At 57.0% G+C, this 18,478-nt stretch overlaps 2 protein-coding genes across 21 annotated transcripts in view; both read right to left on the bottom strand.

Annotated features, from left to right (window-relative positions):
• Nucleotides 1–1,260: 1,260 nt before the first annotated feature.
• LOC308060777 (bone morphogenetic protein 8B-like) lies at nt 1,261–15,513 on the bottom strand. Its single transcript, XM_080379900.1, has 7 exons — nt 14,459–15,513; nt 7,026–7,218; nt 5,907–6,055; nt 4,989–5,183; nt 4,129–4,208; nt 3,654–3,764; nt 1,261–2,005 (listed from the first exon to the last, which is right to left on the bottom strand). The coding sequence occupies exons 1-7, from the start codon at nt 15,207–15,209 to the stop codon at nt 1,856–1,858; spliced, it is 1,629 nt and encodes a 542-aa protein (XP_080236026.1). The 5' UTR covers nt 15,210–15,513; the 3' UTR covers nt 1,261–1,855.
• Nucleotides 15,514–16,653: 1,140 nt separating this feature from the next.
• The window catches only part of MACF1 (microtubule actin crosslinking factor 1), a 146,151-nt gene continuing 144,326 nt past the window's right edge, over nt 16,654–18,478 (bottom strand). For all 20 annotated transcript variants that reach the window (XM_080378923.1, XM_080378925.1, XM_080378924.1 and 17 more), the window contains one exon: nt 16,654–18,339. In XM_080378923.1, coding sequence (XP_080235049.1) covers nt 18,083–18,339 — 257 coding nt within the window. In that variant the 3' untranslated portion in view covers nt 16,654–18,082. The remainder of the gene's footprint in view (nt 18,340–18,478) is intronic.

Raw genomic sequence — 18,478 nt, forward strand, 5'->3', positions numbered from 1 at the left:
GTCCCTGGCTGGCAGCTGTCCTGCTGGGAAACCAGCCTGGTCCAACTCCCTCTCCATCCGAGGGGAAGGACATTTACTGGGATGTGCAGGTGGGAGAATAAGATTGGAACCAGAAGTCCCAGGAAATGAAGAAGCCCTTTCTTTGGGTGATAGAAGAAGAAGGAAAAAAAAAAAAAAAAAAAAAAAAAAAAGGGTGATGTGGCTGTAGGAAGGAGTTTAGTTTCCAAACCGGTTTGCGGAGCGGGATGGCCACATCCATTTAGAGTTCCCAGCGGTGGGTAGCTCTGGCTGTGCACCGTGAAGGTAACGGCGTGGGTGGAAAGTGATGGATTTGGGATTTCCTAGGAAATGATGGCACTGGGTACTTCTGGGAATGTGTGCCCGTGGGGAGGAAGGGTTGTGCTTGTGTAACTGGGGGTTTGGGGTTTTGTCACACAGACCAGGGGTGGTGCTTTTCCGGAGTGGACACGGGGATGCTTTTATTCACTTGCTTGTTTCCCACACTGGGGGTCGTGCGTTGCCTATTGCTGGGACAAGGTGAGGGGGGAGCACTCAGATGTGGTACCTGAAAAAAAACCAGCCCAGCATTCCCCTTCCTTTTGTCCTTTAAATCTCGAAGTTTTGACGATAGTCCTTGCAGACACCTCCAGCAACACCTGAACCTCGGTGGGGAAGCTGAGGGAAGCCCTGGGCTTTCTCTGCAGAGGGACCGGGTCACACGGAGCCACAATTCCATCCTGAGCTGGTTTTCATCTGGAATTAGCAGATAAAATCCTTCCAAAGAAGCGAGACTTTTTCTCGGGAAGCCAGGCATCCGCAGGGAGCAGCTCTTTCTTACTTTGGTGGGTTGATTGGGATTTTTTTTCCTTTGCATTCAGCTAAGCCAGGTTTGTTACTTGTCCAGTGATGCAAGGTTCCGCGGGTACCCGAGCTGAGAAACAGGGCAAGGCTTTTCCTTTTAAAATCCGAGCAAATAAGTAATTTAATTGTGCAAATAGCACAGGGAAGCTGCCCGGGGCCGGTGTGGTCACAGCCCTGTTGGGATGCATCCACCGGTGAGCGCAGCCACTGTCCCAGCCAGGGGGACACAGCCTGACCTAAAACTCACATCGCCACAATTTGGCAGGGCTAGTTTTCAAGCAAATAGGTGCAATTTTAGCCGATCCCGAATATTTCTTCGTTGCGAAATCCCATCCGCCGAACAGAGTGCTGCTGTGCTGTGACATTTATTAAAAAACAAAGAGCAAGAGAAACTAGGTGTTTACTTTCTGAACTAGGTGTTTATTTTATAACAGTGTCATAGCTCAATACGGATTTTTTTTAACATTTTTTTTTCCCAACTGGCTGAGTTTTGTGAACTTTAAGTAAACAGGAGCGGGTTAGTCAGCCAGCTGCTTAACTGGCTGAGGGTGTTTTCATGAAGGGAATTAAAAGCGCTGGGTAGAGGTGGGTTAGTTAGCTGGAGATGGTTAGAAACAGCTCAATCCCAGAGCAACCTGGATGTTGCTTCCCTCGTCCTAGTTACCCTTCAGCCCAAACTGCCTCCACCAGCGACTGCAGCAGCCTGGGAACCAGCAGCACGAGGGGAAAAAACATCAGCCACGAGGAAAACATGTAACCAGCCACAAATCCTCTTTCCTATATATATATATATATGTATGTGTCTCATTAAGTGCGGTAAGAGAATAAAAGTTTTATATTATTTACATCCACTTCTAGGAAGGGGTGGGAGGGATTTCTTTTTATTACTTATTATTATTAATGGACTTTGCTCTGATGCAGCCTGTGAAAGCTCCTCTTCCATGCACGCAGCAGCATCCCATCGCTCCGGTGGGATCGGGCTGGGACCTGGCCGTCAGTGGCAGCCGCAGGATTTCACCACCATGTTGCGGTGCTTCTTGAGGATGACGTTGTTGTTGCTGTCGTAGTAGAGGACGGAGGTGGCACTGAGCTTCGTGGGGGCACAGCACGCCTTGGGCACAGCCTCGGGCTTCATCAGGTGGACCTGGGGGAAGGATGGAGCCTGTGAGTGCTGGCCAATGCAGAAAAAAAAAAAAAAGGAGCAGCAAACCAGCTCATAGCTGCAAAAAACCTGGGTGAATGGGGAGATTATTTCCAGCTTTTTTTTGCAAAAATATTTATTCTAAGTGCTGGGCAGGCTTTGCTGCAGTTTATATTGGATTGGGCACCGTGGCACTGTGTGGGCCAGGCAGCCCCTTCATTTATTTGGGACTTCTGGGCCCTTTTCTCACTGTAAATAGGAAAACGGCTACAAAAATAAATCGGGGCAGCATGGGTCTCACTCCTGTGCGGGTGGGGGAGCTGGATGCTGTTTGAATAGCGATACTGCAGGGCTCAGCACCACCCCACATTTAACACAGCGCACTAAAATCTTCAGTGCACGCCACCTCCCTGAACACGACTCTCCTTCGGCTCGTTCCTTCCCTGCTTGGGACACAGGTTATCCTGGTATTTTGCCGTACAGCATCAGCGGGGAGGCTCACAGGCTGCTCGGCGCACGCAGCCCTTGCTGCCCTTACCCGACATGTGCGGTTAATTTATTGCAGGGGCAGCCGAGCTCTCCCAGTTCGGAAGTCCGGTGTTTTTGCTCTCAAACCCTGCTATTTGCAGCGCAGGCTGGGGCTGGCACGGATCCCCGGCCGCCTTTGCCCCGGCGCTTCCCAGAAGGGCCAGATCCGGCTGCCAGGTGATTCACGTCCTGCCCAAACGGCTCCATTTCGGGAAGAGCGTTGGGTTTAGGGGTGATGGGTGGGTGGCGGGGGTAAGGGCACCCCTCCCTGCCACTGCCAGGATCGTGCCCAGCCCTGGATGGGGCCTCTGGCAGCTTAGTTAATGCAAAAATTAAACCCCGCCAGGCGATGCCTTCAAAGGCTGGGCTGAGGACTCGGCGCTCCCTGTAATTAACCGCGAACACCGGAGCCGGTGTGACTCCGCCATTGGGAAATCAAACACTTACAGGGCAGGAAATTCCAGAAATTAAAGCACCGGGTGGGTTTGGGAAAAAAGGGGCATTAAAGCCTTCCTGCTTGGAATATGCTGAGCCCAACGTTTGGGCGCTGAGCTGCAGCGGCGCTATCTGGAGCCTTGGATGAAACCCTCGCACGCGGCCGGGGAGAAGATGCACGGGCCACACGCTGCCCTTGCCCACCAGCTGGGGGGGAGCAGTGGGGGGCTCCTGCAAGCCCCGGGCTTGCTCCTGCACCCCAGCCTGCTGCAAGGGGAGGCTGCCACTAACCTGGAAAAAACCTGCCCATTTTGCCCCTCTCCCGCTGCTGTTAACCTTGAGCAGGATCGCGTCAGAAAATCAAGAGGTGGAGGAGCTCCAGAATTACAAATCCTCCACCATTACACCCTTTTGGCTCCGGTTGGTGGCAGAGCCAGTGTGCCCTCATGCTCGTCCCTCCATCCATGTCCTGAACTACTGTTTCGGCACCTCCCGGTGAGCCCAGATGTGTGTGAGCCCACTGATGCTTTATCGGGAGCCGGAGCTGAGCTGCACCCTCCGACCAAAACACTCTCAAAGCCAGGCGCACCCAGCCCCAAATCCAGCTCTCCAGCAGGACCCGCTGGGCTCCGACCGGTCCCCAAAGCCCCCAGCATCCCCACGGGATGCCACTGCGGGATGCACTGACCAAGGACTGCAGGATGGCGTGGTTGGTGGCGTTCATGCAGGAGTCCAGGGGGAAGGCGCACTCCCCCTCGCAGTAGTAGGCTGAGTACCCCTGCGGGGCGATCACCCAGTCCTGCAAAAAAGGGTTTACACCAGTTACACCACGGGTTTCATGCTTTCAGTGCCCCTTCATCTATTCCCCACCTGCAAAAACAACCCAACCAGCTCCTCCCTGGGTGGCCATGCCAGCAGCAAGGGCTTTTCCAGCCTGAGCCACGAGCTGTTTGGGGTCACCGGTGGGATTTGGGGTGGTGGCAGTTCACGTTTGCCTTCCCAGCTCCCGGGATGGGGCTGCGGGACCCCCCCGGCTGCCCCGCGCTGCTCACACCACTGCAGGTCACCATGGCAGGAGAAGCTGGGCTGGGAGGGAGCCCAGGAGTGGGGACAGCAATGGTGGTTTTATTTTTTTACATTTACTTCTCCCGGTAGACAAGTACCAGCCAGCCAAGGTCCTGAAAACTGACGTAGAGCTCGTGGCGCCGGCAAACCTGCCGCCCATCCGTGGTGTGGACATCGTCTGTGGGAGGAGACAGGCAGCATCAGCCCTGTGGTGCCAGCACCCCACATCCCACCCCCGCGCTGCAGCCACCCCCACTCCAGGGTGGGATGAGCTGCCTGTATTGTCGGGGTTAGGCCAGAAGAGCCAAAGAAGTGTAACCTCCGTTGTTGCATGGAAAGGAAAAGAAGATTCAGCCTGGCCTGAAATTTCACGCTCCAACATTGGGATTGATTCATGGAATGGTTTAGGTTGGAAAAGACCTTTAAGATCAAGTCCGATCATTAACCCAGGACTGCCAAATCCATCACTAAGCCATGGCCCTAAGCACTGCATCCATTCGTTTGGGGGATTCATCCTGGGAAGGGCTAAATCCCAGCTCTGTCACAGAGGAATTGCCATCGAGGGTGTTCCAAGATAAATGGGTTTGGGAGAGCTGGGGCTTCCTGCATCCCTCCTGCCTAAGTGGCTTCCTGGGGCTGGGACACCCTCCTGGGGCTGTGACACCCTCCTGGGGTGATGCTCTCCAAGGGTGGCTTCAATGCCAAGGGCAATGATGCAAAAAGTCCAAGACTCAGGTATCCCAGATAGCCCACAAGACACCATCGCCCCAGACCCACTGTACCTCCCGAACCACAAACCACCTCAATCTTCCCCAAAAACACCCAGAGCTCTTTACTCCGCTTCGCACGGGACCAAACCCGGGATTTCTGCCCTACTAACAGCAGGTGCCTCGATCACGGCAGCACCAGAGCCCGGCGCTTTCCATAGGGACCACTTCTCACCCCGCAAAGCTCTTACCAAAAATGCCCGGCAGCTTGTTGGGATGCGGGAGGTCGTTGGCCTTTTTGGGCTGCCGCCTCCTGGGGGGCTTGGCCGCCCGTGCCACACGTGGGGGGCTGGGGCTCGCTCGGAAAAACGTCACCATGAAGGGCTGCTTGGAGCGGGGCCCCCGGCGCCCCAGCAGCCCCGCCGAGCCCGGGTCGACGCTGTGCCCTGCAAGGATGGGAGCACGCACGGGTTTGCTCTCAGAATGAACTCATTTGCTTAAAGCAAGGGGATTTTTTTTTTTTTCTCCTTGGAAATTTGCAGAGGGTAGCTGCGGTTTCGGCATCCCAAGAGGCTGGATATCCCCCCGCCCGTGGGGCTCCCACTCGGCTGTTGCTGTGCAATGGGCAGCTCACAGAGGCGGGGTGGCCTCATCCTGCACGTCGCCACCACGTGATGGTCACGAAGAGCAATTCAAGGATCAACCCAATGACTGATCTTCCCTTTCACCACCGGGGAGGAAACCTCGGGCGCTGGGAGGGAAGGGGATGGATGGGGCATTCACCTCCCCCATGGGAGCGGAGATGCTCTTCGTGTGCCCGAGCACCTGCAAAAGGCACTTTTGGAGCAGATTTGTCCCGTGGTGAGAAGAGGGTTAATCCTCCGGCACAGAGATGAGGATCCCTCCAGGTAGGGAGTTCATTAAGTGTTAATGGGGTTATTACAGTCCTCACCAGGAGCCCCATTAACATGAAGGAGGCCTCCCCATCATCAGGGCTTGCCTGCAAACCCAGCTGACTGAGGCTGTGAGCTGTCCCTCCCAGCTGGAAATTTAAAATTGCAGTGAGAGGAACCCCACCACCGCCTGCTGTGGCACTAAGGGGGGAGATGAGAGGACTTTGGATCCTGGAGATTTGGTCCCAAATGCACGGGGAGGTGAGGCAAGCTTACCATCATCCGTCTCTACGTAGAGCCGCAGCCCCAGGTTGTATTTCTGATCCACTAACCAGTGGTTGCTGGCGGCTGTGACGTCAAACACCAGCCAGCCCTCGGTCCCAGCACGCAGGTCCTGGACATCCAGCAGGAACAGGTCAGACTCCCTGCAGAAATGGGGGGAAGGGGGGAGGCAGGTGAGTAACAGCACCCAAGGGGCATCGGCACCAGGGATAATTCATGGAAATGACTCCTCGGTGCCTGTGTCTGTACAGGTCCCAGCACAGCAGGGACAGGACGGCGGCTCCTGGTGCCTCTGGCTGTGCTGGACATGATGGTGGCACCCTGGCAGCTGCCCTGGGAAAAGCTGGGGTGTGGCATTGCCTGGTGGGAACGTGTGGGAACAGCCGGCTGCAGTGGTGCTGCTTCCCTCAGCACTTGTATGGTGGTGGGAAGGGCAAGTGCTGGGGCTGGTGCTTGTGGGAGGGCCCCATCCCCTTCCCGTCCCCATCTCCATCTTTGTTTCCATCCTCATCCCCATCCCTGTCCCCATCCTTGTTTCCATCCTCATCCCCATCCCTGTCCCCATCCTTGTTTCCATCCTCATCCCTATCCATGTCCCTGTCCCCATCCTCGTCCCCCTCCCTGTTTCCATCCCCATCCCCTTCCCATCCTTGTTTCCATCTTCATCCCCATCCCTGTCCCTGTCCCCACCCCCATCCTCATCCCCATCCCCATCCTTGTTTCTATCCCCATCCCTATCCCTGTCCCCATCCCCATCCTGGTTTCCATCTTTGTCCCTGTCCCTGTCCCCATCCCCTTCCCACCCTTGTTTCCATCCTCATCCCTGTCCCCTTCCCATCCTTGTTTCCATCCCCATCCCTGTCCCCATCCCCATCCCTGTTTCCATCCACATCCCTATCCCTGTCCCCATCCCCATCCCCTTCCCATCCTTGTTTCCATCCTCATCCCTGTCCCCTTCCCATCCTTGTTTCCATCCTCATCCCTGTCCCCATCCCCATCCCTGTTTCCATCCTCATCCCTATCCCTGTCCCCGTCCCCATCCCCTTCCCATCCTTGTTTCCATCCTCATCCCTGTCCCCATCCCCATCCTTGTTTCCATCCCCATCCCCCCACCTGTTGGAGTGCTCGGCGGCGATCTCATAGATGCTGACATGGAGGGTGTTGTTGGCATGGCGGGTGGCACCCCGCGCCTTGTAGATGCGAAACTCAGCGGCTGTCACCGACTCGCCCGTGGGCACCTGGGTCAGGTCAAATCTGAACTCCTTCCAGTAGGGCTTTGGTGAGAAGATATCCCGGTCCTGCTCAACTGCGGAGCAAAGGGGTCAGGGAGGGCTGGGCCAGACCCTTGCCATGCCACCAGCCACCCCGACGGGCTGCTCTGAGCCTGCAGCCCCTCCCTGACCTGATGTGGGGACAAATCCTGCTGGGTCCGGGCTCCTCACCCCACCGAGCTCTTGGCTGCTGCTGCAAATTCCCATCTCTCCTCTCCCACGAGTTTTAACTTTGATGTACCACCCCTCTGTTTTGGCACACATCCACCCTGACTTTATTTTGCTGTAAATCCTCCAGCCTGCCATCCTAAATAATAATAAAATTATTAAAATGTTTAAATTAATAATTAATCTATTAATTAAAATATATATAAAAAAGCATCAGCGCTTGGCTACGGCTGGAGCACGGAGAAGCTGCCCCTGGTGCCGTGCTTTAGGGGCTGCAGCCCTTTGCGCTTCTCCAAAGGGTGAAAAACCCACCCAAACCCCCAAATTTTGGGGAACGGTGGGATCGTCTGGAGCAGAATTGGGGGTTTTCTTGCAGCAGGTGCTGGAAGGACAAAAATCGAGGACAACCCGGGGCTGCTGCCGGGTGCCACAGGTCCCTGTCACCTGCAAATGTCAAGAATTGCAGCCTAACCCTTTAGGGGGGGACTGTCAGGTCACCGCTCCGTAAAAATAAACCCTTCTTTTTCCCTGGAAATACCTACTTTCCACAGAAATCTGGTGCACGTTGGGAAAGGAAAAATCTACTTTTTTTTTAAAGTCTGTAAAGAAAAAAACCCCGCCACCGTCTTTCTTTATGCAGCCCCACACAGTTTCTTTAATATGTAATTATTTTCTTCAAATTGTTCTTTAAAAATATTCCAAGCCGCCATGAGTGAATATAATTAAAGTGATTAAAGCTCCTCCTGCTTCAGGCACACAAGCAACATAAAAAAACCCTCTGACCTGGTGCTTAGTTTTAAAAAGAAAACAAACAGATCATTAAATAAATAAAACCGCGTGTTTTCCAATGCAACTTTTAACTGATTCTTGGAGGAAAAATATTCCAAATTTAAAGCACCATAAAGCTGCCATCACTGTTGATATGGGGGGAGCAGTGTGGCGCATCCCTCCAAACTGAACACTGAGATTTTAATTATGCATCCACGTTTTGGTTTGGTTTTTTTTTTTTTTTTCCCCTCCCTCCTCTTCTTTTTTTTTTCCCTTTTTCTTTTTTAAAACCCCACATTCCCTCCAGCTACTGGGCTCACCACAAGCCATGTTATAAAAAAAGCCCGGGGCCAGGCGGGCAGGGGCGGATGCAGAGAGGCTTCCTGCTGCGGCCAGGAGGATGCTGTGGGGAGCCGGATCCAGCCCCTGCACCCCCTCGGGGGGACACCACCGGTCCACCCCCTCCCCGCTGCAGCCCCTCGGGCTCTTTTCTGCTTTTCCATGTCTCCCCCCAGCTCATCGCTGATGGTTTAACACTCCTGGACCATTAAAGATGCTGCCGAAGCCACCAACACCTCGTAGCTCTTGCAAAACCCTTAACCCCCCCAAAACACAACCATGGAGGTTAAGAATCATCTCCCCTTTTTCTTTTTTTTTTTTTTTTCCTCTGACAACCCCCCCAGCAGGACATCCCATGGTCGGTCCAGGGGACACCCAGGTACAGCACGGTGTCCCCTTGGGTATTTTCAGTCACCTGGGTATCTCGTGGGTCCCCCCTTGGCTCCCTGCCATCAGGTGAGCCCCAACACCAGCTCAGAATCACCGTGACCTTCACCGAGCATTTTCAGCAAAGTGATGCTGTGGGTGGGCTGGCACCCAGGGAAGGGCGGGGGGGGGTGGTGTCTGTGGCCCAGCCAAGGTGGTCACAAGGACCCAACAACACAGAAAAAGACCCCAGGGTGATTTTTAGCCCCGGAGAAGGGTGAAAACCTTTGCTAAAGCAGCACTTTGTTATGAAACGTTCCCATCTGTGTGCTGCGGAGGTGATGGAGTAGTCTGAAGGCCATTAGCTGTGCGCCTTGAACCAAGTGAGCTGGACTTAATAGCAAGGTGCTTGGTACTTGGGATGACAGACTGGGAGGAATCCCTGCTTCCTCTGCCCCGTCAGAGCAGAAAAGGGGATTCTGCCCTTGGAAGGGCAGGACCAAGGGTGAAGCATCCTCTCCCGTGCCGACACCGGGGTCGTGCGCAGAGGGGGGCGATGCGGATGGGGCTGGTGACCAGCAGGTTGGATACGGTTCAATATCACCCTGTTTGCTGGCAAAATGATAAACGGCTTCAAAAATTACAACCCTGCAGCGCAGCCTGCGGCGCATCCCGAAAGCACCCAGCACCTTTTGCCCAGGTGGAAAAGCGGGTGCTAAAGTACTGCTGGGGGGTGCGCAGGGCCCCCCCCCCCCCCAGTCCGGCCAGGAGCCTGGCGTGCCTGGGAACCTGCTATTGATTTGAGGCGGGTTGACTCAGCCACACCGCCAACCCTCAATTATCTGTGGGCGGATTATCCGGATTGCGGATGAGACACACTAAAAAAACCCAACCCAAGCTCTTCGCTCTCCTTGCCCCCTCCTTTGGCATTTACCCGCTCGCCCCTAAGAGCTGCTGCATCTTTCCCCAAAGCTGAACGCCACAACCAAGCTGTGCATTCTCACCCATCCGAAAAAAAAATATTAAAAAAAAATTATATGATGTATAAATATATATAAATGGCCGTGGGGCCATGCAACCCCTGTCAGGGGATGCCCAGGTCTGACTGGGCTGAGCCTTGCTGTGTCTCCCAGCCCCAGTGCGCTCCCCATCTCTTCCCAGAGATGGGGTGACGGGGCCGCCTGCCCTTCGTCCTGCTCCCCAGGTTATTTTTAGCGGCACTTTTTCATTGTAAACTTTCTCTGTTTCTATAAACTGTGCATCAGTCATAATTACTGGTCCTGGGCTGCTCGCAATGGTCCCCATGATCATTTCAGACACTAAATTAAAAGGAAATGCCAGGATATTCAACCACATGAAGTGCTCTCAATCCTAAAATAGGTTTAAAGGAGATGCAAGGAAGATGCTATCCTTCGCTTGCAAGCGGGAAAAAATAAGCTCCGGAGGCTTTTTGAAGCGGGGAGAGGAGTTATCCCAAATGCTGCGGAACGCAGCCGAGCCTCTGCCAGGCTCCTACGTTGCTTCTCCCATTCTCCCAGGATGAACATCAGGAGCTGTGGGACACGGGACTGAGCACCCCCTGCTTGCACCCCCAGCCCTACAAGCAGCCAGACAGGATTTTTTATCTGCGAAGTTTTTCCCGTTTCCGACACGCACGGGGATTGCGGATAAAGCACCGACACCTCAGCCTGGCTCATTCCGCGCTGCTGGAAAATGCTGCCATGTGTCCCTCAGCCGTGCTGGGTTTCCTGGCGGAGCCGCTGTGGATGCCCAGAGGAAGAGGAGGTGCAAACAGCTGCAAAATGATGTCAGGAGTGGGGAAATCCTGACCCTGCTGCTGACAGCAGCTGGATTTCAGTGGTAATTGTGTGGGGGCAAAGGCGGGTGCCCGCATGGGTGCCAAGGCCGGCAGTGGGTGATGCTCCGCCAAGTGTGGGGAGCAGAGCAGCACACCCCAACTCCCTGGATAAATTAAAGAGGTTGCCGTGGTCTCTCACCCCACACTAATGGCTCCTGGCAGCACCCGGGGCACTGCAGCTATTTTTGCACAGGTGCCCTGTCTTCCTCCCCCGGTGCTCCCTGGCACCCCCCCCGAAGCCAAGGTTTGCCAGAAAGATGTCCCGCCAGGGGCAGAGCTTCATCCAAAGCAGCCATGGGGGGTGTCCGGCCACATCCCAGGCAGTGGTGGGCACCGGGGAGGGGTAGGGAGGACACGTGTGGGGCTGAGGGGCGGTCACAGGGGGCTTGGGCACGCTGCGGCACTGCCAGCCTCCTCCTCCTCACCTTCCCGTTACAAACCTCTCTGCTCCGTGATTATACCCTGCACGGCCCCGTGACTCACGGCTGGTGGCTCAGCCCTGGCCGAGAAGAAACCTCCAAGCCCATCCTTACCTCAGGCTTAAAAATACATCCCACCTGACTCCAGTTAGCACACAGAAATAGCACGGGGCAGCTCAGACAGGGGTTTATCTTCAGCAGGATGCAACGGGTGGATCCACCAGCACCAACCCCAACCGCAGGTGCCCATCGCCCGGTGCCCCTTGCTGTCCCCAGCCCCACCACCCACCCTGGCCAGCAGGCAGGGCTCCCTGCTTGCCCAAACCAGGACATGTTTGTGCGCTGGGGAGGTTTGCCGTTCCCCCTTCCCAGGAAAAAGGTGTGCCGTTGGGAGCCGCGCTCCGGCCTGGCTCACACCCGGCTACGCAGGGTGGCTGCGAGCAAAGAGGTCCAAGTGCCCAATGGAGCACTGACTTCGCCCATTTGCATGCCCCATCAGGGTAATTGTGCAGCAAATTATGCATGCAAATGAAGGCTAGCCTTCTCCCACAAAAATTTTTTTCATTAACATGAAGGGCCTGATAAAGCCGCAGAAATCAAAGCCATTCAAATTGAAGGCTGGAGCTGTGCTCCCCAACTCTCCTGGCTGCTCTAGGAGCACTGGGAAGGGGAACGGTGCCAGCACCGCCACACCAGCACCCCTGTGCCGACACCCTTGCACCAACACCCTGTGCCAGCATCCCTGCATCAGAACCCCTGGCACCAGCACCCCTCACTGATGTGTCCCAGGCGGCTCCCCAGCCTCCCCCAACGTCCCACCCTGGCTGCCATCAAACCTGGCCATTTTAAAGCACATTTTGGTGCTTTTGGGTTGTTTTAAGGGCTCAGGGAAGCTGGGATTTGATGCCCCAGTATCTGCCTGTTCAGGCTCAGCTAACCTGGGACGCTGAGGCCCGCCCACTCCCAAGGGCTCTAGACAGGAGGTGGGTGCCCAAGCCCATGGGCACCCTGACCACTGCCCAGAGCAGCAGGGTCAGTCCCAGGGAGCTCCCTGGCCTCTTTACGTCCCTGCACGGTACAGAGGATGTAAGAACAGGTGGAGATGCCTCAGGAGATGCCTCCAGAGTCCTCCCTCACCCACACCTCCTCCCGAGGGCGCAGGTCCCCACCCTGCCTGGTCTCTCCAGTGATGGTTTCTCCCCATGCTCAGAGCACTGGGGGGCTTGGAGGGGTGCAGAGAGGAAAGGACCCTGCCTGCCTGGTCCTCAGCAGTGCCATGGTGAGGCACCTTCCCTTTGGCACACCATGGTGCAGCAGCCAAATCCAGTTTTGCCCTGGGGACATGTCCCCAAGCCCAGGACACCAGCCACATCTGCAGCTCATGGGCCAGTGTTGCAATTTGAGTCCCAATCAGTTCGAGCATCACACAGGGCACCAATTGTCGCAGCACAAGCAAAGCTAGCAAGCTGCAGCAAGGCTTTACCGTGGGTCAGATTCCACTGTCCACGCTGTTTCTCCATCCTCCAGAGGCCAGACCACACACCTCCTTCTCCCTGCTTCATCCAGCCTCCTCTCCCACACTCCTCAGGGCTATGTAACCCCTTTGCAGGGATGAGCTAGAGCTGCACATCGTCCACGTCAATCAACCCACTGCCTCTGAAGCAAGGCCACAGCTGCATATTATCAATGTCAATCAATCCACTGCCTTCATTCCCCTGCTCTGTGCCTCCTGACACCCCCTGTCCTGCACCTCATCCCCCAGCCTTTGCCCAGATGCTCCCCAAAAGCCTCATGCCTGGACACGGACCCCCAAACACCCCTTAAAGCAATGAGCAGAGGAACACTCCGTATCCCAGTGCCTGGCCTGCTCATCCTGCTAGGTTCAGGGCACCCCGGTGCCTGCCCTCGTGCGGGGACCTCTCACACCCCGAGTGCTCGTGGTCCCGTGGGTGCTGGCTGGAAATAGCTCTGCTTGCATTGCCACTCATGCAACTGCCTGGAAATTGGACGGTGGCTGGAGCCCGGCATTGCTCAGTAACCAGCTGGACGGGATTCCAGCAATAATTAGCAACCTTGAGGATTTTATTTTGAACTGTGATTCAGTGTCCCACCACCGCGGGTAATTCGGTCCACCCTGCTGCTGGCACGAGAGAGCTGCTGGCCTGCCTGCACATCCTGCTCACCCCACAACCAGCTCATGGGTGCCCACCGAAATGGGGAGTGCAGGGTGGGCGACATGGGTGCCTCATCCCATGGTGCTTTCCAGCCTCCCTCCGCTGCGATATGATGGAGATAGGGTTTGGGGGGAGCAATCCGGTTGATTGGGACAAGCTCACCAAGTTGACTCAGCTTGGTCCCAGCCCGATGGCCCTCAGCCCACCCTGCTGCACGGCTTTCCCCTTCCCCAGCTCCTTTTTTTGAAGTGGAGCCGGGTTTCATCCACCGGGTCCCTCACAGCCCCTCACCCGTGGTTATTAAGCTCAGCTCTGTGCCCAAGGGGCTCTTCTGGGCAGGGATGCGCTGAGAAAGCAGCCCAGGATGGCGGGATGCTCGGAGCCGTCGGTACACGGCCACGGTGCCCTGCCCGCAGCCAGGGCCGGCCCAGGGACCAGCTTTGCTCGGTGGGGTGTGGGTCGGGGTCGGGCTGGGCTGGCAGGGGGGCTCCGGGCTGTGCCCAGCCCTGGCAGCGTGGCCGCCCGCAGCCCTGTGCGCCCTGTCCCGCCGTGTGCTGCTCCCCGGTGCCTCCCCGGTGTCCCCACGGTGACTCCCCGGGGCCTTGCCGGTGCCCCCCGTGCCCCCCCGGCGCTGCGGACGAGGACCCCGAGCCCCCGGGGCTCTGCGCTGTGCGAGGCTCGGCAGCCGCCCCCGTGCCCGGTCCTACCCTTGCGCCCGCCGGGCCCCCGCAGGCTCCGGTCCTGCCCGTGCGCCCTGGTCTGCTCCGGTCCCCCCGTGCGACCCCGTCCTGCCCAAGCCGCCTGGATCCTGCCCGTGCGGCTCCGTGCCTCCGCAGGCTCCAGGCCCTCCGGTGTGCCCCGGTCTGCTCCGGTGCCCCCGGTCTTGCCAAAGCTGTCTAGACCCTGCCCGCACGCCCCGGTCCTCCCGGTAGCCCCGGTCCCCCTGGCATCCCAGGTCCTCCCGTTATCTCCTCACGCCCCGGTGCCCCCGGTCCCCCCGGTATCCCCGGTCCTCCCGGTATCCCCGCATGCCCCGGTGTCCCCGGTGTCCTCGGTCCTGCCGGTATCTCCTCACGCCCCGGCGCCCCCGGTCCCCCGGTGTCCCCGCACGCCCCGGTGCCCCCGTTCCCCCGGTATCCCCGCACGCCCCGGTGTCCCCCCTGTCCCCGGTGTCCCCGCTCACCCATATTGACGAGGCTAACGACGGTGTCGGCGCGGCTGACGACGCTGCCGGGCGGGGGGCTCTGGGTGCTGAGCCCGGTAAGCACCGGCCGCGACACCGGCGCCTCCTCCTCCCCCTCCGCCTCCTCCTCGCCGGCCACGGCGTGGTACAGGTCCAGCATGAAGAGCGGCGCGGCGGCGGCGGGGGCGCGGGCGGCGGCGGGACCCCGCGGCCGGGGCCGGCCGGGCAGCCCCAGCACGGCCAGGATCTCCCGCTGCACGTCCCGCCGCTCGCCGCCGCTCAGCCGCCGCTGCAGGGAACCGGCGGCGTGGAACCGGCGGCGCAGGACGCTGCCGCTGCCCAGCTGGCACAGCACGGCCGCGGCCCAGAGCAGCGCCAGGGCCCCCAGCCCCCCCCGGCCCGCCGCCGCCCCGCGCCCCGGCCCCATGGCACCGCCGCCGCCCGGCCCCCCCCGCCCCCCCGCCCCGCCCGCCCGGTGCGCTGCGGCACGGCCCCGGGCACCGGCACGGCACGGCCCGCCCCGGCGGGGCGAGGGAAAGGGACGGTCCCTCCGGCGGCGCCGCCCCGGCCGCGGCTGCGGGACGGCCCGGCCACCCCCTGCCCGGCGGCCCCGGGGAGCGGCGCAGGGCACGTGAACCCGTGCGCAGCCACCCCTGCTGGTGCTCAGCCTCGTGGGTATCCAACCCCGTGGGCACCCATCCCTAGGGATGCTCACCTCCATGGGCACCCATCTCTGGGGATCTTCACCCATCTAGCTTCATGGGCATCCAACCCCATGGGCACCCATCCCTAGGGATGCTCAGCCTTGCGGGTATCCAACCCCATGGGCACCCATCCCTAGGGGTGCTCAGCCTCGTGGGTATCCAACCCCATGGGCACCCATCCCTAGGGGTGCTCAGCCTTGCGGGTATCCAACCCCATGGGCACCCATCCCTAGGGATGCTCAGCCTCGTGGGTATCCAACCCCATGGGCACCCATCCCTAGGGGTGCTCAGCCTCGTGGGTATCCAACCCCATGGGCACCCATCCCTAGGGATGCTCATCCTCGTGGGTATCCAACCCCATGGGCACCCATCCCTAGGGATGCTCATCCTCGTGGGTATCCAACCCCATGGGCACCCATCCCTAGGGATGCTCATCCTCGTGGGTATCCAACCCCATGGGCACCCATCCCTAGGGATGCTCAGCCTCGTGGACACGCAGCGCCATGGGCACCCATCCCTAGGGATGCTCAGCCTCGTGGGTATCCAACCCCATGGGCACCCATCCCTAGGGATGCTCATCCTCGTGGGTATCCAACCCCATGGGCACCCATCCCTAGGGATGCTCAGCCTCGTGGACACGCAGCGCCATGGGCACCCATCCCTAGGGATGCTCAGCCTCGTGGGTATCCAACCCCATGGGCACCCATCCCTAGGGATGCTCACCTTCGTGGGCACCCAACCCCATGGGCACCCATCCCTAGGGATGCTCACCTCCATGGGCACCCATCTCTGGGGATCTTCACCCATCTAGCTTCATGGGCATCCAACCCCATGGGCACCCATCCCTAGGGATGCTCAGCCTCGTGGGCACCCAGCACCATGGGCACCCATCTCTGGGGATGTTCACCCATCTAGCTTCATGGGCATCCAACCCCATGGGCACCTGTGCCTAGGGATGCTCACCTGTGTGGGTATCCAAACCCATGGACATCCATCCCTAGGGATGCTCACCTCCATGGGCACCCAACCCCATGAACACCCAACTCCATGGGCACCCACCCCTATGGACACCCACCCCATGAGCATCCACTCCTGTAGCCACCCAACCTGTGCATCCACCCTCACCCATTTGGCAGCACCCATCCCCGTGGACACTCCCCACAATGGGTCCTCACCCCGTACCCCCACCCCCACGGCCACTGGCCTCACTGAACACCCACCTCACCGACACCCAGCACCGCCCCAGGCCCCCTCACCGGCAAACACCCACTCCAGCGGGCACCCTCATCAGCCAGCATCCTCACCGGCGGGCACTCGCTTTGCCAGCGCGTCCCCATCCCCCCCGACCACCCTCACCAGTGAGCACCCACCCCCCTGAGCCTTTTAATTTTGGGACTGGGGGTTCCCTGCTCACACCTGTGTGTGGACACCCGGTGGGCATGGCCACCGCCAGCTCTTGTACTTTAAAAAGCTTAACACCGTGGAATAAAGTCGGAGGCAAGATTGTTTATTACCGCAAGCAATTTTAATACAAAAATCTGTCTGGTTTTTAAACAATTCATTGGTAGAGCTTCAGTTTTGCCTCAATTTCAACCAATTGAGAGAATCACACAGCAACACGGTCAGAGCCGGAGAGGAACAATATTCAATAAATACAGGAGCTCTGGAGAGCCCTCTCCCCGCCCCTGGCCCGTCTCCTGGTCACTTGGTCAGTTTGATTTAATTACAAAGAAAAAGTAGCGTACAAAAGCCAGACAGGACTTGTAGCAAGTGTGCTGGTGAGACTCGTTTCAAGGACAAGCAACTGTGCGTGTAAGTCCAGATTTCTTCTAGGAGCAGAGGTCACATCAATCTCAGCCTGGTTGGAAGTGGAATGACCAGTTTAAATAATAAATAGGAAAAAAAAAAAAAAAAAGAAAAGAAGAGCGAGAGATGCAGATAAATAGCGAACACCTTGGGTTGGTCTCTTAAGCCATCAATCCAGAAGAATCCTTTAATTCATAGGACCCACCACCACTAAGGGATGTATCCGAGTGATCCAGAACTGCAATCTTACCAGCGTGCTCTCCTCCGGCCAGCTTCAGCGTGACCCCCCCACCCCCACCCCCCCCAAACCCACCACCCCTTTGTTTGTTCTTTAAAAACGAAGTTGTCGGGACAGTATTTTCAAGACAGCAATCGTCATGACCTTCGCTGTAGTGTGTGCAAATTTTATTAAGTCAAACTCCTCTTTCTTCAGGTAAAACCACATAGCTTTAAAAAAATGGAAACATAAGCCCCAAGTCCCCTCACCTCACGTTTCTCTGGTTGAGGTATCTGTGATTTACAAAAAGAGAGTTCCATGAACACTGCAGGATTCAGGTCTTTGTTTTTAAATATAATTTACCTTGCTGAGACAGCAAGTTAAGTTTATAAAGATGCATTTAGGAAACAATCCTAAAAGATAAAGCAGGTTCACACCCTGCACCGCGCAGAAATCCTATTTATATTTTAGTTTTTCTTTACACTTTCACATCTTGACCTTTTTTTTTTTTTTGCTTCCTTTTCTTTTTTTTTTCCTTTTTCTTTTTCTTTTTTTTTTTCTTTCTCTCCCACATTTCAGTTTTTCCAGGCCCCTCTCTGAACAGGGGTCACCGAGAGGCAATTTTTATCTACATAAATATTCACATGAAAATAGTAACTTACAAAAAAAAAAGAAAAAAAAAAACAACCAAAAACCAAACCCAAAACAACCCCCAAATAAGGCAGCTTCATAACACAACTTTCTTTTACACTTTTAACAATATAGTTTCTCCCATTTAGAATAAATATACATCCAATGTATGTAGCAGGGTTAAAAACTGGACACAGGTTGGTGTGGGGTTTTTTTTTTTTGTTTTTTTTTTTTGTTTTTTCCCCCCGGGAGGGCATGGGTACAGTATTATCTTTTAGGGCCTGGAGTTTTTGGGGTGGCAGTGGTTGTTTTCTTGGACATGGTTGGGATTTTGGAGGGTTTGGCCATCCCCCGGCGCGAGCCGCCCTGCCCGCCAGCCATGCTGCTCTCCGAAGTGTCCGAGCACGCCGACTGCGTTTCCAGCAGGTCAAAATCCGAGGCGTCGCTCCCCCGACGGCTGCTGGCCCGGCTCCCAGTACGGCTCCCAGCACGGCTGGTGGGACGACTGGCTGTTTTTTTAGGATCTGCAAGGAAAACCGAGAGCCCCAGCGGTGGGCGGATGAAGAGGATGAGGAAGATGCTTGTCCCCCAGCCGCATCCCCCCCAGCACCCAAATCCCCAGCACCCCTGTGGTTGCTTTCAACCACCCGCCCAGCACCCCTG

This window comes from Falco punctatus (genome assembly GCF_963210335.1).
Source record: "Falco punctatus genome assembly, chromosome: 3".
Lineage (NCBI taxonomy): Eukaryota > Metazoa > Chordata > Aves > Falconiformes > Falconidae > Falco > Falco punctatus.